General features: G+C 50.7%; 2 protein-coding genes across 4 annotated transcripts; both read left to right on the forward strand.

Moving 5' to 3' along the window:
* Window positions 1-538: 538 nt before the first annotated feature.
* Nmb (neuromedin B) lies at window positions 539-5,977 on the forward strand. 2 transcript variants are annotated; one of them, XM_048434946.3, is made up of 3 exons: window positions 539-3,450; window positions 3,978-4,150; window positions 5,715-5,977. In XM_048434946.3, exons 1-3 carry the CDS (start codon window positions 3,120-3,122, stop codon window positions 5,871-5,873), a joined length of 663 nt encoding a protein of 220 aa, XP_048290903.1. In that variant the 5' UTR covers window positions 539-3,119; the 3' UTR covers window positions 5,874-5,977. The 2 variants fall into 2 exon arrangements, with proteins under 2 accessions (XP_048290903.1, XP_048290904.1); XM_048434947.3 differs by having other exon boundaries at window positions 569-3,450; window positions 5,710-5,977.
* Window positions 5,978-6,963: 986 nt separating this feature from the next.
* Wdr73 (WD repeat domain 73) lies at window positions 6,964-19,337 on the forward strand. 2 transcript variants are annotated; one of them, XR_007232091.3, is made up of 9 exons: window positions 6,964-7,060; window positions 7,530-7,597; window positions 7,818-7,906; window positions 9,482-9,570; window positions 10,111-10,175; window positions 14,288-14,452; window positions 14,709-15,074; window positions 16,694-16,982; window positions 17,412-19,337. XR_007232091.3 is itself a non-coding variant. In XM_048434945.3 (8 exons), exons 1-8 carry the CDS (start codon window positions 7,020-7,022, stop codon window positions 16,927-16,929), a joined length of 1,119 nt encoding a protein of 372 aa, XP_048290902.2. In that variant the 5' UTR covers window positions 6,964-7,019; the 3' UTR covers window positions 16,930-17,325. The 2 variants fall into 2 exon arrangements, 1 of the variants encoding a protein (XP_048290902.2); XM_048434945.3 differs by lacking the exon at window positions 17,412-19,337 and having other exon boundaries at window positions 16,694-17,325.
* The last annotated feature ends 3,165 nt before the right edge of the window (window positions 19,338-22,502 follow it).

Raw genomic sequence — 22,502 nt, forward strand, 5'->3', positions numbered from 1 at the left:
TTTTCAGTGAAGGTGACCAGACGACCTTGCCACGCCGTTGTCTCTAGTGTCCTCGCACAGCCTGAGCATCATCATCTTTTCAAATGTGCAGGGATCAAAGGGGCATTACACTTGTGTGTCAGCGCTTCGGAAAGATGGGGCGACATCATCTTCCTAAACCGAGAGAGTGCACTGAAATGCTGTTTGCTTGCTTCAGTCAGAAGTCACCAAGGGACTGAGCTTCTTTTTGGCGGCAGCCGTTCCAGCAATGGCTGCAAAGGGAAGAATTATTGTTTCCTATTTAACAAGCCTCAGAATAACCCGGTTTACCGAGGAGAGAGGCAGAGGTCAGGGTTTGCACTGGATCTTTGCAAAGTCTGCCCAGCAAAGGTCTGTGTCACTGTGTTATTGCCCTGGGTGTCATGTCCTGTCCTACCTTTGGAAGTCGAATGGGCTATTGCAGCAAAACCTCCATTTGCAAAGCCCCTCCTCGGGGCAGCTCGGTTTATCAGGTCTCTTAGAAATATGAGATTCTCTGCTAGATTCCTAAGTCTTTAAACCTCCTTATATAGTAGTGAGTGATGTTGGCACACATCCCAGCACTGGAGAGATTGAAGCAAGAGCATTTTGAGTTCAAGGCCAGCCTTTGGCTCTGCAGTGAATCTAACCTTTTTAAAGGCCTCTTTGGGGCTGAGCATATAACTTTGGTTATGCAACTGTCTCCTTAAATGCATGAACATTACATGAAGTAGTTAAGAATGCTGCCTGGGCTCTCACTGCAGGGCTTCATAGCATCCCTGTCTCTCATCTGCTCAGCTCAGTAGCAGCTTCCTGGCTTTGTCTTCTAAGCCGTGAACCGAGTCTTCCATGCCGTGAACCGAGTCTTCCATATAAGTGAACTGTGAGAACAGAACAAGGCCTCGGGGTCACCCATAGGAGAGCAATGAGACTGGAGAGGTAGTTCTCACTGGCTCCGTTTCCTGAGAACTCAAAACTCAATTGGCACTGAAGTAGTGCCTGGGGAAACAGGAGTATGTGTTAGGGAGACTGTGGCTGTTCTCACAGCTTTGGGAGCATGAGGCAGCGCCCCGAAAGTGCCATGACAGACCTGAAGCCTGGCTCTGGTGAAATGTCTGCACAAGTAACAACCTCTGGGGTGAGCCTTGCCAATAGCATAAGGGACGGGCTTGTCTAGTAAGTTCCTTCAAGCGGTTAAGGAAAGCAGCGATCACTCAACACTGTTTCCCTTAGTTTCTGCATCCGCAAACGAAAGGGAAGAGAGAGGCTGGGAGTGTGCTGGATGCGGGAGAGAGGGAGGGGTTGCAGAGGGAATGATGCGTGCAGGAAGGTGAGGAGAGCTATATCTGAACACCGTGGCTAAGTTGTGAAGGAACAGAGAGGTGTAAATATCAGGCTGGGGGTGAGAAGCAACAAGACTGCAAGGAAAAGCCGGGGCCAGAAAGGGACTGTCGCTGTCCCGTGTGCCACACTTCAAAACCTTCCAAGCACAAGGACCCGAGTTCAGATTTCCAGCACGCGTATAAAAAGTTAGGGTTGTTGGCCAAAGCTTGAAATCCCAGTGCTGGGGAGGTGGGGACAAGAGGATCCCCAGGCTTACTGGCCAGCCAGTCTTAGTAAGTACCAGCTTCAGCAGGAGACCCTACCTCAGAAGCTAAGGTGGGGGCTGGGGAGGTGACTCGGCAGGAAAAGCATTTGCTGCAGCAAGTGTGACCTCAGTCCAGATTCTTAGAACCCACATGAAAAATTGTATGTACTATCACATACATGTAATCAGTGTTTCTGTGGAAGGATGGGAGAATAATCCAGAAGTTCACAGCCTTCTAAACTGGATCACTTGGCCGAGTAGCAAAAACAAGACAGTCCTGCCTCAAACAAGATGGAAGGTAAGAATTGACCCCTGAAGGTCACTCTGACCTCCACATGTGGGTATGTATGTGCGCACACACATACACACAACACAAAGGCAGAGCACAGCTGAGGAAAATGTCTAATGTGTTAACCTCTGATGCCAACTAGAACATCACAGATCCCCTTCTGGGATGGTGAGCCATAGGACAGCCGGGCCTTGCTCAGCCAGCTATCTGTGTAGGAGCTGGGACAGCAAACCAAGTATGGTGGCTCACACCTGTAATCCCAGCACTTGGGAAGCTGAGGCAGGAGGACTGCTATAAATTCAACTCAGTCTGGTCTATATAGTGAGTTCCAGGCCAGCCAGAGCTACACAGCAAGACGTTGTCTCAAAAGGATTATGCTAGCAAGTGCCATTATAGGCCAGGTTAGGAGCTTCTGTCGTGCACCACGAATGTTCCAGGAAAGACTCTGAGACTTCACACCCCATCCATCAGTCATGCCTTGACCTAGTTTCCCAATGAGAAGATGAACTCTTGGTAGCGGGGAGGTGGTGTCCCCTCCTGGCCCTCCCACAGTGCTCCAGATGTTGGTGTGCAGTGAACAGTTCAACAATAGAGGGGTTAGAGCACATATCTGCCCCGCTCACTAAGTGAGGCCAATGATGACTGGAGATACTTTCCAAGACCAGTCAAGACAACTCCACAAGAAGACAGAGTGCTGCTCCTAACGGATAGTTGTACGGAAAGATGTAAAACTCTTAAAGGTATAGCAGTATGGTTATTTCCATTTTACAATAGCATCCCCTGGCCCAGTGCTTTTCCCCTGCTCTGGCCCGCGGGGCAGGTCTGCCACCCTCCATTATGATAGACAGGATCTCCAAGTGGTACCACTGCTGGGAGACAGCTCCTCGCTCCCTTCCCTATCATCTTACCCCCATTCTGGGCACAGACCTTTCCCAGGTTACCCAGCGTGTGCTAATTGTGAGAGAGCAGAGAGGTGCCAGCAAGGGTCAGATGTCTTGAGATGGAGGAGGTGACAGAATTCCTTCATGGAGTTCCTCTGTTAGGTGATGCCAAACACCCACACTACCAGGAGGGGGACTTTTTGCTTCACTTTAGCCTCAAGGAGAAGCTTTGAGGGCTGCTATAACAAGATAGCAGAAATCTGGCGAAGGAGGGCCTTGGGAACCACTTTGGCTGTGGGGCGGTGCCACATGCCGCCGGGTTGCCCATAAACTGGTGGGTTTCTGCTGAAATTTCAGGAAGGCAATGACCACCCCAACCCCGGTGGCTTTGGGGGCGGAGCCTGAAGAGGGCGGAGCTCCGGGGCGGGGCGAGCTCAGCGCCTCCAGCGGGCTCCGCGGCTCCGACTGTAGTTTAAAAGGCTGGAAGGCGGGCTTCGCTAATATCCGAGTGCCAAAGAAGAACCCGTTTGGCACAGCCATGACCGGGCGGGCAAGGGGCTCTCGGCTGCTTCGCAGTCTCCTCCTCTTCGTGTTGTTCACTGCCGGCGTCGCCCCCTTCAATTGGGATCTCCCGGAGCCCCGCAGCAGAGCCAGCAAGATCCGAGTGCACCCCCGGGGCAACCTCTGGGCGACCGGTAAGTCTTAGGGGACTTCAACAAGCGTGCCTCATTCTCCTAGGTCCCCAGTTTCCTTTCAACTCTCTGGAGGCTCATAGGAACAGAACTCCTGCAGACCCGGGGGCTCAAGTTTAACAAGCGGGAATTAACAGGTCAAATCCAGCAGCCATGAACAGCAGCAAGTTGAAGACTGAGCTGGGCCAGCATCTTAGATCTGGTTGCCAGTCGGTCCCCCTTCCCTTAGGCAGACTGCCAGGTTTTTTCACTCATGTCTTCTCTGCACATCTGTATCCGAGGCACCTTCTCCACTTCCTTCCCTGTCATCTCTCCCTGGTCCCAGGCTCTCTACCCTTCTTCCAGCGGATTGGGAAAAGCTGAGGCAGTCAGCTTTGCCTCCACCCAGACGTCTGTCTGTGGCTTCTTGCTGAGCAGGAACGTTTGTCTTCCCTCTGTGAGAGCTGAAAGGTGGATTAGACCAGAACTTGCTTGTGGTCACAGGGTCCTCACTCCCTAGCTTCCATGTACCCTGGCACCTCTTTTTTTAGGTCACTTCATGGGCAAGAAAAGTCTGGAGCCCCCAAGCCTGTCGCTGGTGGGGACAGCACCTCCCAACACCCAGAGGGACCAGAGACTGCAGCTGAGTCACGATCTGCTCAGAATCCTCGTGCTAAAGAAAGCTTTAGGCATGAACCCCAGTGGCCTGGCTTCCCCAATTCAGGTGAGACCCTACCCTAGTACCTACATGGAAGAAGTGCCACCCAGCTTGGATTCAGGGTGGGACTGCCTAGACAAGGTGTAATGAGTGTGGGTTCTAGAAAGCCAGGGTCCCAGGGCTCAAAGAGCAAATACCCAAAGACCAGAAAATGACGCAGCAGATTGCATGGGGAAGAAGTCCCTCTTTGCCCATCCCCAGCCTGAAGTCACAGACTAGGATTGTCCTAGCCCTTAAACAGACCTTCCTCCTCCATCCCAAACAGCCTCGTCCATCCTAGCTGTCACCCACTGCACTAGCCAAGGCCACCTTTGCTGTTCCAGGCTGTGCTGTGGTCCGAGCTGTGACCTCTGAGTCCTAGAGCAGAGACAGAACTCAGAACCAGCCTGCTTTTCAACTCCTGTCCACTTGCCAACGGCAGGCATTATCACATCGGTGCTCTGGACAGTATAGGCTCTACGGGGCTGTCCTGTGTCTTTAGGATGCTTAACACATCCCTGGTTTCTACCCACCAGATGCCAGTAATGTTCCCTCTCCTCGTCCAGCTGTGAGAATCAAAATCCCCTCCCGGTCAAGAATGGGGCATCTGCCTGCAGTCCCTGATACTTCAGAGGTTGAGGCAGGAAGATGGTTTAAGAGCAGGAGTCCTTAGACATCAAGCTGATGTCCTCTGGGGAGCAGTGGGATCAAATCACCACTGGCTGGAATACAGTAACCTGTGGTGCTCAAGCCTTAGGGTCCTGTCTGGCTGAGTGGCAGTTCCTCCACTCTTTGCTTCTGGTGCTGGCCCAATGGCACATCACTCTCCTTGGTACTTACTGCTGTGTGCATTAAGCAGTACTGCAGTGTGATGGGGTGGAAATATATGCTAGGGTCACACTTAGCTACTTAGTAGTTGGGTGACCTTAGAAATGTCACTGAACTACTCTAAGCCTCATGTTCTTTGTCAGATGGAGATAACAGGCCCATTTATGTCCCATGCACAGTATGGTGCTGGGCACACAGCAAGCTCTCAGTAAGCAGGAGCTCCACCGCCTGTCTACAAGCCCCCGGCAGTTCCTGCTGCTGACTCCCTTTGTTCCCCCCTCTCTGTGCCTAGCAGTGCACATGTGCTGCAAGGAGAGACAGTCCTTCGAGAAAGTCCACCTGCAGAGTCCCGGCAAACATCCTAGGAACCTCAGATGCAAGAGCAAGAAGCTTGGGCTGGCAGGGTCCAGAGAGAGATAGCATCACCTCTAGGGGCATTATTTTGAAGGCCTGAACTATCAAGACCAACCAGAGACTCCCTGAGGAAGCCATACTGCCAAGGCCAGTGGGAGGGAACATCAGAGAGGTCTGGGGCAGAGCTTGGGGAGGCAGAGGAGTAGTACTGAGTCGTGTGCCTCCTCGGGGACTTGATGTCCGTGATGCCCTTTAGTTGTCATGACGACCCTGTGAAATTGGTGCTGTATTCTGGGCAACTCAGAGACCCAGGCGAAAGCCCGCCCTTGCCCACTTCTGTGCACACCCAGCACATCCCTGTGGTCTGTGGACTCCACGATCAAGTCTTCTCTTTTTGCCTTCAGTACAGGAAGGCGCTGGAGCCAGTACTGAAGAAGTGATGCCAATCACGGGACGAACACAACACGGCTTAGAATGTGTCCATCCAGGGAAGCTGCTGAACGGAACCCCAGCAGTGGCCCCATCGGATGTAGATCCTAAGCTCAAATGTGTTACTCCCTTACTGTGATTTCTGGTTGGGTCACCAGGAATGTTGACGACGCCGACAGCAAGGCTCTCCTGCTGCATTTCTTGCTTCCCTGGTGAAGTTGCAAATAAAAACACTGCTCTTTACATAGATTGTCTGGGCCTCTCCTTCCGCCCCCGTTTGAAGAAAGGGGAAAGGACTCTGGAGGGGGGTGTGTTTGTCAATGGGGTGGTCTCTGGAAAGCCCCATCATCCCTTACAATGGCGCCAACCGGGTACTGAATGATTGTCAACTCTCGGCAGTTAGGTACTGGGTTGGCTGCTCTGGCTCACTGCTGTTTCTACCACCTAAAGTTTCTTTGCCTGCGATGGTGGGCTGCCTACACGATGCCGCGCTATGCTACACTCACCCCATCTTTCATCCCAAGCTTTAGTGCGGGACCTGGTATGTACAGGAGAGACCCACACCGGAATTCAGCTCTGCTGTGCTTAGTCTTTTCTGGTGGTAGGGACCTCCGTACAGGTTGTCAGTTGTCGAATATAAACGAGTGTCAGATACTTTATTGATAGTGTCTTATGTAACGTAGACTGGCCTCGAACTCCCTATGTAGCAGGTGATGACCTAAAACTTCTTATTCTCCTGCCTCTATCTCCTGAGCACTGAAATTACAGACGTGCGCCACCATGCTGGGGTGTGGGGTGTGTGTGTGGGGGGGGAGGTTATGTGGTACTGGAAAGCGAACTTCGTGCACGCCAAGCAAACACTCTACCAGCTGAGCTACATCTCTAGCCCAACAAGATCCCTTTCAAAAAAAAAAAATAATAATCCTAAAGTATCCTTCACGGGCATATTCACGCAAACTTTTAAATTGACTGTTCACCTTAAGTTCCAATCAATAGAGTCTGTATTGTACCTGGCTTTAGGACACTGACAGTTCTTCGGCTGCACATACTTGATCCTAAAACAAGGACATATTTGATGTCTCTGGTCCTATTTGGAGCTAACATCGAAGAATCTGTTTCTGCGTCGTTTTTTTCCCCGGACTTTGCCCACAGAACCCGGTGCTGCGCGCCGCACTGAGCGCTCTCGACACCGCTAGGCGGAAAACCACGCCCTCTCCTCGCGAGAACGCGCGTCTGCCCAGGAAGTCAGGCAGGCGGAAGTGGAGTGGCGGAAGCGACAGTTGCTATGGAGCTCTCGGAGGACTGGCTGGTGGAGTCCTTGCGCTTGTAAATCGGGCCGCGGGCGGGTCTGGTGGGCAGTGGGAGAGGGCGCGGGCAGTAAGGACCCCAGGGGTGGGCTCACGGGCAGTGCCTTGACACGGCCGGGCGGGGAAGGTCCTGATTCCCGGCCTCTCGCTCTGGGACACTCGGTCCTTTTGTAAGCAAGTGATGTGACCAGATGCTCACTCGTGAAGCTGGTTATGTTGCCCCGGCCTCTAGGTTAACTTGAATACAGGTTTTCCAATGATCATCTCAACTTGGGGAAATCAGCTCTGCGGAACCCTGGTAGTTCCGTAGATAAGAATAGGGTCGGTGCCTGGTCCGATACACACAGGGAGCAAAATGCGGAAAAAATACTCAGCCCCATACTACCCAGACCCCAGAGCCTGGACTACTAATCCTGCAGCGATAGCAGAGTTCTTGGTCAGCTCTACAGTGTCGTGCACCGTATGATTTTTGTAACCCTACCATGCAGGTACCAAGATTTCCACGCGTTTGACCTTTCAGGAGCCACTCGAGTCCTTGAGTGGATCGGTGAAAAAGGTAATATACCTAGTCTGCCATAAAGGAGATGAATCTCTGCCCCCTGGACTGAGTCTCTAAAGGACTCTCAGCCTTTAGAGAGACTTCCATCCAACTTCCATCTCTTGACACAAAACTGCCCACTTTTGTGACAGGGAAGAAATTTATTCTTTGGGAGAATTTATAAATCCAGCCGCTATCCACGATGTTTCTGTTTTTCATAGTTGCTGTTTTGTTTCAGGAGTCTTTGTTGCTGGTTTTGAAAGTTCGAGAAAAAATGAGATCCTTCATTTGATCCTGCCGCTCAGACTCTCCGTAAAGGAGAACCAGGTAACAGAGACGCTGACGGTACAAGTCAGCTTGCACTTACTGTGCATTTCCCGAGTGCCTGTTGCCCACCAGGTACCGTCCCTGACAAGCACCGAGTCTGCCCATAAAATATCGCAGGAGAAAGCTCCTCTGCATAGGGGTGGATGCTGACGAAAGCCATGTGGTTCCCAAAAGAGCAGGTAAAAGGTAATAAAGGGTAATCTTACTATATCAAAAGTAGATTTACGAAGCTGGAGAGATGGTTCTGAGAGCGCCTGCTGCTCTTTCAGACAGCCTGTGTTTGATTCCCAGAAGCCACAGCGCAGCTCACAATTTTCTATAACTCTTGTCCTGGGGCATCCAGCAGCCTCTTCTGGCCTGCGAGGATACCAGGTGTACACATGGTATATAGACATGCATGTTGGCAAAACACTCATACACAAAATAAATATTTTTTAAGAATAGATATAGGGGCTTGAGAAGTAGCCCAGGGGTATAGCTTTCCCATAGCATGAGCAAGGCTTCATAGCATTGTACACACACAAAATAGATTAGGGGACCATTAGGGTATAGAAGTCGGTGGAAACCATATGGATGGGTAAGATCACCTAGGATGAAGGTTTGGGATCTGAAGATTAAGAGAAGACAGCAGGGGCAGAACCTTGGGGAATGTATTTACATGATGAAAGAAAGAGTGGTCTCCAAAAAGAGCTGGAGGAAGAGGGTGTGTGAGAGGCAGCTATGTAAGTATAGTTAGTGGCTCCTACTGCTAGCCAGCCAGGGCCACGCAGTGAGAGCTCGCCTCAAAAAAAGATGGAAGAGGAGGAGGAAAAGAAAAATAATTAAATGTGCCCGATAGAGCGAATACTTGTTAAGTGGGTGTTTGTCTTGGTTGCTAGAGGGGCCCACCTGGCTCCTAGTGGGAGGGTGAGTGGTTGGTGATAGCAATCCAGCAGTCCTCGCTGTGACTCCTCTAGGAAAGATTGGAATGTTTTTGCCTCATATGAGAGGGACAGGAGACAGGCTAGAAGAAAGTTTGGAGATAGGCAGGAAGAAAAAGAAGCTGGACATGTAGACACTTACAGACGTGAGCCTGCCAGGGTCCAGTTGAGTAATTTTCATGGCCAAGTTCTTCCCTGGCGCTCATCTGAAGTGTTCATTTGAAAAATAGGTACTCAGGCTGAACAGATGGCTCAGTGGTTAAGAGCATTGGTTGCCCTTCTAAAGGACCCAGGTTCTATTCCCAGCACCCACATTACAGCTCACAGCTGTGTGTAACTGCAGTTCCAGGGGATCTGACACCCTCACACAGACATACATGCAGGCAAACCCCCAATGGAAAAAGAAAGAAAAGTAGGCGATGAGCTGAGCGGTGGTGGCACACGCCTTTAATCCCAGCACTCGGGAGGCAGAGGCAGGCGGATCTCTGTGAGTTTGAGACCAACTTGGTCTACAGAGTGAGTTACAGGACAGCCAGGGCGACACAGAGAAACCCTGCCTCAAAAAAGCAGAACAAAACAAAACAGAAAAAAACAAAGAAGAAAGAAAGAAAAGAAAAATTCAGGTTCTGATTGTCCCCACCCCTTTATGTTTTAGGGTTTATTCCCAGAGAGAGATTTTAAAGTGTGTCATGGGGGATTTTCAGACAGATCTGTCTTCGACCTAAAGCACGTGCCAGATACCAGGTATGACCAGTCTTGTGTCCCAGACCTTCCGTTCTTTGGGGATGACGGGAAATGCTCAACAGTGTTCTGTCTTCTTACCACCATGCCCGTTTCTCAGTCTGCAGACGTAGGTGGGTGCACATCAGGCTGGGGCACACAGGTTTAGCCTATGAAGAAACCAGTAGCTCAGCAGCCATTTTGAGTAGTGGAGGCAACAGGTGTCTAGGGTTGCTCCAGGACCAGATACAGAGTGGAAAGTTCTCAGAAGCTTCTCCGAGAGCTGTCAATCAAGGCTGTGTGTTCAGGCTCCCCACGGGTGTCCTCTCCAGGTGACCATCATGACCTGTGAAAGCCTGGGCTTGGTCTGTGGTTCTGAGTTGTGAACCTGTCCCTAAGGCAGGGTGAGCCTGTCCCTACGGCAGGGTGAGCCTGTCCCTAAGGCAGGGTGAGCCTGCTCAGCTGTTGAATGAGGGATCCTGAGTGGGCTGGAGAGGAAAGACTGCCAGGGTGAAGGTGAGCGTCCCTCTGTCTGGACTGAGGTTTTCTGTCTCTCTGGAACAGGTTGCTGGTGACCAGTGGCCTTCCCGGGTGTTACTTGCAGGTGTGGCAGACTGGAGAGGACAATGGTGAGTGACGCTCACTTGGGGACACTGGGGTTTTAGGAAAACGACTCCCACAGCCCTGTTCCTTAAGCTGAGCCAGTAAGAAGCCCTTGAGGGAGAGGACGGGACAGCACAGTTTCTGTCGGCGTTTGTACCACTCAGATGCGTTAGCGTCCACGGTGTGACAGGCAGGCCAAACGCTACAACTTCCTTGAGCTTCCCCCGGGAATTGAGTTTACAACCCAGCTGCTGGCAGAGCAGCTAGAGAGCCAGGGCCTCCCAGCTGGGCAGGGCCACTACAGGCACTCAGCTCGAGGAGGAGAGGCATTGAAGAGGTCCCTCTCTTTAAGATCTGTTCATTCTGGGGGAGGAAAATGGCAAGTGAGCAAGAGGTTCACTGGCAGTCTACCCAGAAGTCACAGCACTTGGAGCAGGAGCGAGGGGACAGCAGGTCCCTGTCCGGCAGGCATCAGAGCATGTCCCCTTTCGCCTACCCAGCCATTCATTCTGTCCCGCAGTGAGAGGCACTCACAGCAGGAAGTGGGCTGCCCCACACTGTGGCAAAGCTTCCCACAGTCAGCACAGTGTCTGTCCCTTCTCTCAGGCCTCACTGCTGCTACTGTGAGGGCTGCTGTTGAGCTCATCCCTGTGCATCTCCTGGTCGCTTGTCTGCGTGGTCTTCACAGTTCCTTGTGTTGCTTCCCTATACGTGTGGCAGGTCTTTGGCGCTGCTGCTGTTTAATGATTTTACCTGCACAAGACTCATCCGTATCAAGTGTGTAGGTCAATAATTTTTAAGGAAAATTTGCCAAGTTTTACAGCCATCACTATAAATCAGTTTTAGGACATTTTTATCACTCCCAATAAGATCTGTTGTGCCATTAACTATTAATCTCACTCCTACATCCTGTCCCAGACAGTCAATATATTTTCTCTGTAGTAGATTTGCCTATTCTGAAGAAAGTCTTATCAGGGGAGCCTTTCATGGATTCTCTGTGTCTGACTTCTGTCCCTTAGCGTGTATCTTTAATATTGTCCTTGTTATAACGTTCATCAGTCATTTCTTCCTTTTTATTGCGGGTACTGTTCCTTTGGACAGGTATGACGCATTTTGTCTGTCTGTTCCAACCCTATGTACAAATCTTGATATGTACATATTTTGCTGGATTATGTGGTAAATCTATGAGGTTTTGTTTCATTTTTTTTTAAGAAATTAAAAGTTGCCAATTTAGTCTACAGAGCTAGTTCCAGGACAGCCAGAACTACATAGAGAAATCCTGTCTCGAAAACCGGGGGAAAAAAAAAAAGAAAGAAAGAAAGAAAGAAAGAAAAAGTTGAATCTGGAGAGACGGCTGAGGGCTCAGAGCTCTCGCTGCCTCTGCAGAGGACCCGGGTTTGGGTCCCAGCACATTTATTTGTCAGGTAACTCACAACACCCTGTTGCTCCAGTTCAGCGGGACCAGACACCCTCTGACCTCCAAGGGCACCTGCACACACACGGTGCACATAAACTCATGCAGGAACATAGATATACACATACATAAAGTTTTACAAAATGATTTCATTGGTGTTCCCAGTAGCCATATGCAAAAGTTCCCATTTTCTGTGGCCTCCCCAACATTCGCCACTGTCTGTGCCTAGGGATTAAAGCTGGCACCTGCTAGGCACGCACTTGGCCCTAACCCTCCGTTTTTATAAGCCTGTGCTAATGGGTGTGGTGCTGTCTATCACTGTAGCTCTCATTTGCGTTTCTCCACTAACAACCCTGGACACCTCTTGTGTGGCTGTGAAGTTCTTTGTATGTGCTGGCTACAAATTCTTCATTAGATACATTTGCTAATCATTTATCCAGTTTGGTGTTTTTCTTCTCATCGGTGTATGTGGTAGTGGTGTTTTGCTTTTGTTTTTTTTGGGGGGGGGCAAGAAACAGGGTCTTACTATATAATCATAGCTGTCCTGGGACTCACTATGTAAACCAGGGGTGGTCTTATCTCACAAGTGCTGAGATTAAAGTGTGTGCCTGCTGCCACTCCTGGCTCTTTCCTCTGGGCTGGCACAGCGGTGGGGATTCTCTGGAGGATGTACTTTCACACCAACTGGAAAGGACTCGGACTTTTTTTTTTTTTTAAATATTTATTCATTTATTATGCCTTCAATATCTGCCTACATGTATGCCTGCAGGCCAGAGAGGGCACCAGATCTCATTACAGATGGTTGTGAGCCACCATATGGTTGCTGGGAATTGAACTCAAGACCTTTGGAAGAGCAGGCAATACTCTTAACTACTGAGCCATCTCTCCAGCCCCCCCCCCTTTTTTGTTTTTAAGACAGGGTTTCTCTGTGTAGCCTTAGCTGTCCTGGAAATCGCTCTGTAGACCAGGCTGGCCTAAAACTCACAGATATTCTCCTGCCTCTGCCTCTCAAGTGCTGGGATTAAAAGCGTGCACCACCACTGCCTGGCAAGAGACTGGATTCTTGTTTCATGTATGCATGTAATTACTATGATACTGGGTGGCAAGGGTATGCAAGGCCTCAGATGCGCCAGGCAGCTGCTGTGACATTGGATTATATTCCAACCCCTCCCGAATCTTTGAAATAGTCTCCTTTTCTGCAGCTGAGACCCCTCCCTTGGCTCAGAGCAGCAGGTCCTGGGAGAATTAGTTTCAGGCTCCTTGAAGCCAGTGTAGGGGAGTCAGGGAAGTGTGACCTGGGAGAACTAGGCAGGCTCTGCTGAAGTGGCCTCAGCTGCAGCCTTTTGGTGCTCCCTAGAGACCAGCTGCAGCCTGAGGCTCGGCTGTTGTGTCTGCTCCTGAGTAGGGAAGTCTAGATGCCATGCCCTGGGGGGCCATGGCCCTGGAGGGGTCCAGACATCCCTGTGCTTGTGGTACGGGGACTGTTTGAAGGAGCACGCCGCCACACATTCCTGTTCAGCCACGTCGTACCCTTCTTGTACCCCACCCCTCACCGTTCTGACCAATGCCTGTCCTTAAAACTGGAGACACACGGGATCTTCATCTTCATCCAGCGTGGGCACGAAATAGTGTGTTCTTTTGTGGAGAATGAAACACAAAGCACTAAACAAGAATTTCTCTTTTAAGTAGCTTGTGCAGCGAATGTCCCAAACTGTTCCAGGTGCCATCAGGAGAAGCACCAAATGAATCCCAGCACTCGGGAGGCAATGCCAGGTAGATCTCTGTGAGTCTGAGGCCAACCTAGTCTACATAATGAGACCTATCTTCAAAAACTTAAATTAAAAAAGAAAAAGAAAAAAGGCATCAAGTGATGTAGAATGCAGAGACTAGAAACAGCTAGAGGCCAAGCAGGAGCCTGAGACAAAGCAAAAGTACAGAGATGAAACCAAACAAAATTCAAATTATCTTCCATTCCAGCAGTGGGAGTGGAGATAAGAAAATCAAAAGGTTAAGGCCAGCCTGGGCTAGTAGGACCCTGTTTCAAAAAAAGGAAGGTAAATAAAAAATAAAGGTCTAGCAAGATGGTTCAGCAGGTGAAGGCACTTGCTGCCCAGCCTACCATCTGGCAGTCTAAGTTCAATCCCAGGACCCTCACAGTGGAGAGAAAGAGGTGGTGCCTGCAAGTTGTTCTCTGACCCCCACACATGCACACAGATACAATAATAAAGTAATTAATGTGCAAAGATGAAAACTATATTAAAATTTTATTCTACTTGAGTACATCTTTTCCAAATCTGTCTAAGAGGCAGGCCCTCCTGTCTTCCCATTTTCATCAGCAGCCCTGCAGCTGTGAGCGTGTTCGGGAAGAAGCAGGGCTTGTTCATGAACTCAGAACTTGTTCCTTTTCTCTGGAGATGTGACTGACATCAGTCAAGTGCTCCTTCCCTTCCTTCATATCTTTTCTCTGCCAAACAAGTCAGAACTGCTTGCTTTCAAGGTGGCCACAATGACTCATTGTCTCCCGTTTGCAAAAATAGTTCGTAAGGCACATCATGAAGACGTGAAAGTGCTGCTGGCAGGTTCAAGAATGTGAACAAAACCCTGAGTGCTTTCATCTCAGCACCGCCTCACCAGCCTTCAGCTCCATCTCCCTTCTAAATGTCAGGGGTTTCTAGCTAGCCCTCACTGATTCTCTGCGCTTTGACCTCTTCCCCTTTCCTTCAGATGTCATCGAAGCCGTCCATACCATTGACATGCAGGACAGAGAGGAGAGTCTCTGGCCTCGGGTGTCTGTCTTCTCCTCTGCAGCACCTGGAATCCTCCATGGGGCTCGGCTCAGTGGCCTGAGGACTGTGGACATAGAATCCCAGAAAATCACATACAGCTCAGGTACTGTCACAGTGCGCCCCCTGCCGGCTCCTCCAGCCAGCTCCGCCCTGAGACATGGCTAGAGTCTCTGCCAGCCGCTGAGGGTACAAACCCTGGCCTCCGGGGCTCAGCACCCACCCAGTAGAGCAGACTGGCAAGATAAAGCAGAGATGTAAACATGACTTGCTCTGTCCGGGCCTGGCACAGCCCACCAGCCTTGCCACATTGTCAGGCCTACTGGACTCCAGCACTTTTTCTTCTTTGCCCTGTCTTCTAGGTACCAGTGACAGCGAGTCGCTGAGCAGCCTTCAGGTTCTAGATGCGGACACCTTTGCTTTCTGTGGCACCTCAGGTCGCCTGGGGCTTGTGGACACCCGCCAGAAGTGGGCACCGTTGGAGACTCTCAGCCCCAGCCCTGGCTCTAGTGGAGAGAGATGGTGTGCAGATGTTAGGAACAAGGGGCAAGGCCCGGGGCCCTGCATTGCCAGCCTTGGCTCAGATGGGCAGCTCCGTCTCCTTGACTTCCGGAACCTCTGTCACCCTGTGAGCTCAGCCCAGTGTCCTGTGTCCAAACCCAGCCCTGACCCAGAGCTGCTGCAAGTGACTTGGGCTCCAGGCCTGGACAACTGCTTGGCTATTTCAGGTACTGTTGAGAAGGCTGTGTCTGTTACACCACTGCTCTTCCCAGGGATGGTAGCTTGGGAAGGAATCTGCACCCCATGCCTAACCTGGCTGCAGAAATTCAGGTTGCCTACCCCGAGCACCACTTTGGTCTCTGGGCTGACTCCTCAAAGGCAGGTCGCCCCCCGCCCTGGCCACCAAACTTGCACCAATCAGCAGTGGCCCTTACAAGCCTAGCAGAGGTCCAGGTGTGTTGAGAGACTTGTAGACAGTAAGACCCGGAACGGCTCGAGGCTGCACCCAAAAGAGGTGGCAGCATCTCCACGAGCTGCTGGTCTGCTTGGGTTTTTAGCTGGAGCCACACTGGAGCCTGGGGGTTGTCATTGCAAGGATGTGTTCAGTGGGGCCATCTAGACGAGGGCACAAAGGGGGAAGTTCAGGATCCAGGAGGGACAGTGCCAGAGAGAACGGGAAAGAGCAGCGTGGGACGGGCAGCTGGACCTCAGCGGACAGACAAGAGGCTGAGCATTAAAGACAAGGCTGTCCGCTGAGGACCCAGAGGTGGAGGGGCTGAAATTTGGAGTGCATTGAAAAGGGTTGAAAGTTTCTTCTGCCTCCATGTCCTGTGGAGATGCTGTTGTGAAGATTAAAGATAGCGCATGTTGGCTTGGGCATAGCTCAGTTAAGCCTGCCGTGCGAGCTTGAGGATCTAAGCTTGATCCCCAGAATCCATGTCAGCCTGGACACTGCCGACCGTGGTGACACGTGCCTTTAATCCCAGCGCTGGGGAGAGCGAGGAGGTGGTTCTCTGTGCGTTTGAAGCTAGCTTTGTCTGTATAGAGTGCTCCTGGTCAGCCAGGGCTACAGAGAGAGGGGGATGGGGGAAAAGCTGGATGTGATAGTATGTGTAGTGCCTGCACTACGGCACCGTGCGCGAGCTGGGACAGGGGCTGGAGATTTAAACAGAGAGAGGACACGGGTCATCTTTGAAACAAGAGTGCCAACTTTATTGTGCTCCAGGGAAGCTTATATAGGGATCCTTAACTGATAGCCACGCCCCAGCTCCTGTAAACCCTGTAAACCCACAGAACCCACTCTCCTGCCATCAGGAACTCATGAGGGTCTCATGCTCAGGCAGCTGTAGGTACAGGTAAACAAGTTGTTTTGTTCAGTTCACTCTGGCAGGCAAAGAAAGTCAAGGGGCCAGGGGTCTGCAGCCCCCAACAAGGATGTTCTTATAGTTCCAGCACCAGGGAGATAGAGACAGGCAGATCTCTGGGGCTCATTGACCAGCCAGCCTAGCCAAATTGGTGAGTTTCCAGGCCAGTGAAAAGAACCTATGACAAAAACAAGGTGGACTGTGTCTGAAAAATGATGCTGAAGGTTCACCTCTCTGACCTATGCAAGTCACACACGCACACACACACACACACACACACACACCCTATGCATCCACCTCAGGCCTAGCTATGTGACCGATATTGTGTGTGGGCGGCAGATATTCACAGCTGCCCATGGGGACATCCCCCACTGCTGCAGGTGTAGCTTTCTCCGTGGGTGGCCTCTGAGTGTCTTATGGCAGAGGGAGTTGCCCAGGAAAGTGAGGGATGTAGGGTCACTCCTCTTTTTTGTGTCCTCCAGGCTTTGATGGGACAGTGCAGATCTATGACGTCACGTCATGGGATGGAAAGGAAAGCCAAGTGGAGCCTCTTTTCACTCACAAAGGCCACATCTTCCTGGAGGGAAATGAGGTGGACGCTGCTCCTCTGGTCACCACCCACACCTGGCACCCTTGCAAACCCAGAACTTTGTTGTCAGCAGCAAGCGATGCCTCTCTGCATGTGTGGGACTGGGTGGACCTCCAGGCCTCCTGTTGACAGCAGCTGTTTTCCTCCTGGGCCTCCCTCTGAGAAGAGGGGGAGTTGCTTGAGTGAGTAGCAAGGACGCTGAGTGACCACAGGTCTGTCACAGCTGTCGGCTTCAGGCGGGTTAGCTCGCCCTTGTCCCTTTTTCATCTGTAAAATGAAGGTGGTGGTGACTGCCACCCAGGAAGGTCACAGGTTCCCGAGAACAGTTGGTAGGGTGTGTGGCACAGCATGGATTGGAAGCGACTGTTGGCTTCCAGGAGCCCCACCTCCTAGTGTGAAGTGGCCGTGCTGTGCTCCTGTCTCCTCACAGTGTCATGGTGAGAATAGGAGAGTGTGAATGTGGGTGTGAACTCTTCTCAGAAGGAAAATGTCTAAGGGCCAATAAAGATTGAAGAAAAACAATAACAGGCAAATAGCTACTCATTTGTTTATTTAGTTATTTAGTTGTTGGGCACTGTGCTATGTCCCAACCCCTCTTAAATTTTTTTCAGGTTGACCTGAACGTGCAGGCCTCCTTCCTCAGCCCCAGAGGCCGTTCCCAGCAGATGTGGACACAGATGTGGGTTCTCTGCCCTCCCCTCCTACTTCAGCGTCCTGAGTAGCTGGGATGCAGGCACTAGGACCAGCATGGAGATGAACAGTGTGGTTCTTTTACAGTGACATTGATAGAGGTTGGTTTGGGGAGCCCTAGAACTGCAGTTTCCTGGCAGGATGTTCACTCCCGCCCCCTCCCGGAGCGCATTTCCTAGCTCTCCTCTCCGCTCTGCTCAGCGGTGTCAGACTGATGGCTTGAAATTGGCTGTGGTGGGAGTATTTACATCTCAGAAACTGGCAAATGTTACAAAGCGAGGCTCTTGTTTCCCCCAGAGATCAGGATTACCAGCAGCCCCCAGCCAGGCTATAGTATTTCACTGAGTGAAAGCAAAGCGAGTAATTGAGAAAATCGGGGAGCGGTGTGTGATCTAGAAGGTGCTTTGCTCAGATGGATCCGGCAGGGGCTGGCCAGGAAGACCAAACCCACACCGGGTAATTGAATTGAATTGAATGGCACAGGAAACGAGGAAGGCACACAACCACAGCGTGTAGAGGCAGTAGGCCTCCGGGTAGGAGTTGCGGTCTCATGTGTGGCCAGAGCCTAGATGATGAGCAGACGCAGCCTCGGGCTCTAGATCCACAGAGAAGATGGCTGACTACTACAGAGAGTACAGGGACAGGAGAATGGGACGGAGTCGAGAGGTTCATAGAGATATACAAATTTCCCTTCAGTCGAGCCAGCCGTGTCAATAACGGCAGCCTCACAATACAGGCGGCGGTGGTGGGGGAAAGCATTAACAGAAAGAGCTTGCCAGGACCGTAAGGCAGACATAATGGGGCATGATGGTACATATAATTATAATCCCAGCACTCAGGAGACGGAGGCAGACAGATCTCTATGAATTCAAGGCCAGCCTGGACTACACAGTGAGCTCTGAGCCAGCCAGGGCTACATGGTGAGACCCCACCTCAGAAACAATAAAAGACCTCGACTTGGCGTCCCATGGGTCAGGGGACAAGTCCTTGTCCTCCACTCAGTTTCCTCTCTAAAATGGCATAATTATAGTCCAGTCTCCTGGGCGGCTCAGTAGTTATCTAAGGCCACGGAGCAGAGTTAACTGTTAACTGTGAGCAGTTTTCTTTATTTTGGCAGTGACATGGATCAAACCTTACATAAGCTAGGCAAGTGTTCTATCAATGAGCCGCATCCCAGTCCTGGCTCCGTGTACTTTTTATTTATTTTATTATTAGCATTTTCCCCCCCGTACCACAGGCTGGCTTCAAACTGCAATCCCTGTGCAGCCAAGGATAACTTTGTACCACGTCCTCCTGCCTCCACCTCCAAGCACTGGGCCTGAAGGCATGTGCCTGCCACCCACCCCGCTTCTATAGCAACTTGGTCGTTTAGTTTGATTTTTGTTTTTTGAGACAGAATTTCTCTGGCTGTCCTGGAATTTGCTTTGTGGACCAGGCTGGCCTCGAACTCACAGAGATCCACCTGCCTCTCTCTCCCGAGTGCTGGGATTAAAGGTTTGCACCATCATCACCCATCTGCAACTTGTTAAATAAATTAATCTCATATATTCCCTATTATACCATATTGTCTCTCTGTCTCTCTCCCTCTCTTCCTCTCTGTCTCACTGTCTGTCTCTGTCTCATTTATCTCTGTCTCTCTGTCTCTCCCTTTCTCTCCCTCTCTCTGTCGTATTGTCTCTCTCTTTCTCTCCCTCTCTCCCCCCCTCTCTCTCTGTTTCTCTGTCTCACTGTCTCTCTCTCTGTCTTTGTCTCTCTCTTAGAGGAAAGGTTTTATTTGGATTTACCATTATCACCATTATCATTTTCATCTTGTGAGATCTCACAAATAAATGTTGTAAAAGCCGAAAGGTCCTGTTCCTGTCTCTCCTACTGCTCCAAGCTCTCTGGAGAGGAGGCACTCACTGCTGAGATCATTCCCTGTCCCAGAGGTTGGGACGCAGCCTCTGGGCTGGGCTCTTCTTTGGACCCCTCTGACACTTCATTAGCATGCCCTATTGCACCTATTGGTGCTACTCCGTGAAGTCCCCTCTGTGGGACAAAAGACTTCCCGTCACCTCTAAGGCATCAGAGATGTCAGCAAGCATCCAGGAAGATTCATCAGGGTGTCTGTCTTATCCTAGAAGTCGCTTGGTGTTCCTGGTTCTGCAGCAGGAGGCTGCAGGCTTTGAACGAGCAATAAGACTGCTCCCGGATCCACAGGCGCTGAGACCATGCAGCAGCCCAGCCACAGGACAGTCTCTCTAGCAGTTCTGGTGGCAGGCGTGGGTCCCTTCTTGGACACAAGGCTCACGGAGAAGTCTCAGACAAACCTTGGTCTCTGCAGCCCGCATATGCCCCTGCTACCTTCTGACCCTCCAGACCCTGCTGGCTAGTTTTATGTCAGCTTTACACAAGCCATAGTCATTTTGGAAGAGTGAACTTGGGTTGAGAAAATGCCCCAACTAGACTGGGCTGTGGGCAAGCCTGTAGAGTATGAGTTGATTGATGGTAGACGTGGGAGGGCCCAGCTCGGCGTGGGTGGTTCCACCCCTGGCAGATGGTTCCAGCTGCTATAGAACATCCTTCATGGCATCTGCTTGAGTTCTGACCTGCAGGTTCCTGATCTGAGTTCCCTCAGTGATGGACTGCTGCCTGAAAGTACAAACAAACTCTTTCCTCCCCAGCTGCCTTTGGTCCGTGGTGTTTATCACAGCAACAGAAACCATAAGGCAAAGGCTTTCTCAGCACTGGCGCCAGACCAGGCTTGGCTCTTACCCATCGCTAAGAACTCTCCCCGAGTGAGGCATGGTGGCACACATTTAATCCCAGCACTCAGGAGGCAGCTGGATCTCTGAGTTCGAGGCCAGTCTGTCTATAGAGCAAGTTCCAGGACAGCCAGAGATAAACAGGGAAACCCTATCTCGAAAACAAACAAACAAAAAAGAAAAAAGAAAAGAAAAACTTAGCAACAACAAAAAGTAATTCACTCATTGGGTCTAAAGAGCCAGAGCTCAGGTCCTCACTGCTCCGGACTAGAGAGTGGGACAGTGGTAGAGCATGTGCTTACCATGAATGCAGACCTCTGAGAAACAGGATGGGGCTGGAGAGATGACTCAGCACTGTTGCTCTTGCGGAGGACGAGGGTTCAATTCCCAGCACCCACACAGCGGTTCACAACCATTCCTAATAACGCTAGTTCCGAGGGACCTGACATTCCCTTCGGGCATCTTCTGGCACCAGGGGATGCCCAGCATGCACGTACATACATGTTGGCAATACATTCGTGCACACAAAATGGAGGACCAGGAGGGGGAGGAAGAGAAGGAGAAACAGGTCTCTCTGATGCTAAGTGGTGTTTGACTTCCTGTGTCTTTTGAAGCAGAATAGAGGAAAGAAATGAATTTTTAAAATTTAACATAAAAATGCTTGGTGTAGGGATTGGAGAGACAGCTGGCTCATCAGTTAATGTGTGTTGCTCTTCCAGAAGACCTGAGTTTGGTTCCCAGGACTCACGTCAGGCTGTTCACGACTGCCTGTAACCTCAGTCTCCTACATGTACTATGGCTTATATGAGTATCTGCACACACACATGACATATACACAAACATACACAGACATTAAAAACTAAGTATGACTCTAAAGAAAATGACAGCCTTACCTATTGAGACTCCATGTGTAAAATTCTCCAAGCTACTTCTTTTAGATGTTCTGGTGGCCTGGACACCTCCTGAGAGACACAAAAAGCCACATCACCGAGTGTCATCAGCTCCTGGGGAAACATAGCCCAACGACTGGGGAAGTAGCTCTGTGGTAGCGTACTTGCCTGGCATGTGTGAGACCTTGGGTTCCGTCCCCAGAGCCATGAAGGCAAAACCGAAAAGCATTACTTGTGTGTGTCAGACTTCTCATCACCATGAGGAAATATCTGCCAACTTGGTTTCAGGGATTTCAGAACATTGTGGCTGGGAGGGCGCGGTGGAGCCGGGAAGTTCACATCAGGCGGCCAGGAAGCAGAGAGAACGACTGTGGCTTGGGTTTTCTCCTTTTCCACCATGTAGCTCTGGCTGGCCCGCAACTCACTATGTAGACCAGAATGCCCTCAAACTCTCGAAGCTCACCTGAAACTAATGAAACCCTTTGGGGATTTCTGAGGAGCAAGAGTTGGTTATAACCGACCCACTCAGCAGTCAAAGGCGCTGAGCACGGGTCACACCACTGAGTTCTGAGAAACCAGTGTCCCTGCTCTTCCTGTCTGCTCTGTCCTGTCACAGCACGGCTGTGCGTTTCTCGAACCCGGGTTCAAAGTTTTTCCTTCTGTATTGATCCAGTACATATCACCTCCCATTAGAGGTTTATGATTCTGCTTTTTGGTGTGTGTAACATATATGAGTCATCTGAGTTGATTTGGGGGTCTTAGCTGTTTTAAAGATTACTGCTCTTGGCTTTAACCCTACCTTATACCTTCCTACCAACCAGGCCTAAAACCTGTCCCTGTCATAACATATGGGACCAGAAATATGGCTAATTATCTTACGCTATTTTTAAGAACATGCCAGGCCGGGCAGTGGTGGTGTACATCTTTAATCCCAGCACTCGGGAGGCAGAGGCAGGCAGATCTCTGTGAGTTCGAGGCCAGTCTGGTCTACAGAGTGAGCTCCAAGACAGCCAGGGCTACACAGAGAAATGCCGTCTTGAAAAAAACAAAAAAATAGGACATGGCCACTACAGTCTGGCAGTCCCTCCTCCTCTTCCTCTCCTCCTCCCCGCGGTGAGGAGCCCAGCTGTCACAGACTGAGGAAGTCAACCTCAGTTTGCTTGCTGCATCTTTCAGGTAGAAGGGAGTGGAAAACCCCTCCCTTACGTTCCTCAGAAGGCCAATCCATAATCCATACCCTCCCAACAGAACATGCCCCACCCCCATTCCTTCCACAAACTTCTGCCAACTCTCCATCTGTCTAGCTGCCAACTCTCCATCATTGCTCAGAACAGACACGCTGATTCTGTTTGCTGCAAATGGATGTTAAGGAACTCAG

This window comes from Myodes glareolus, chromosome 24 (assembly GCF_982192425.1).
Source record: "Myodes glareolus chromosome 24, mMyoGla1.1, whole genome shotgun sequence".
In the NCBI taxonomy this organism is placed as follows: domain Eukaryota; kingdom Metazoa; phylum Chordata; class Mammalia; order Rodentia; family Cricetidae; genus Myodes; species Myodes glareolus.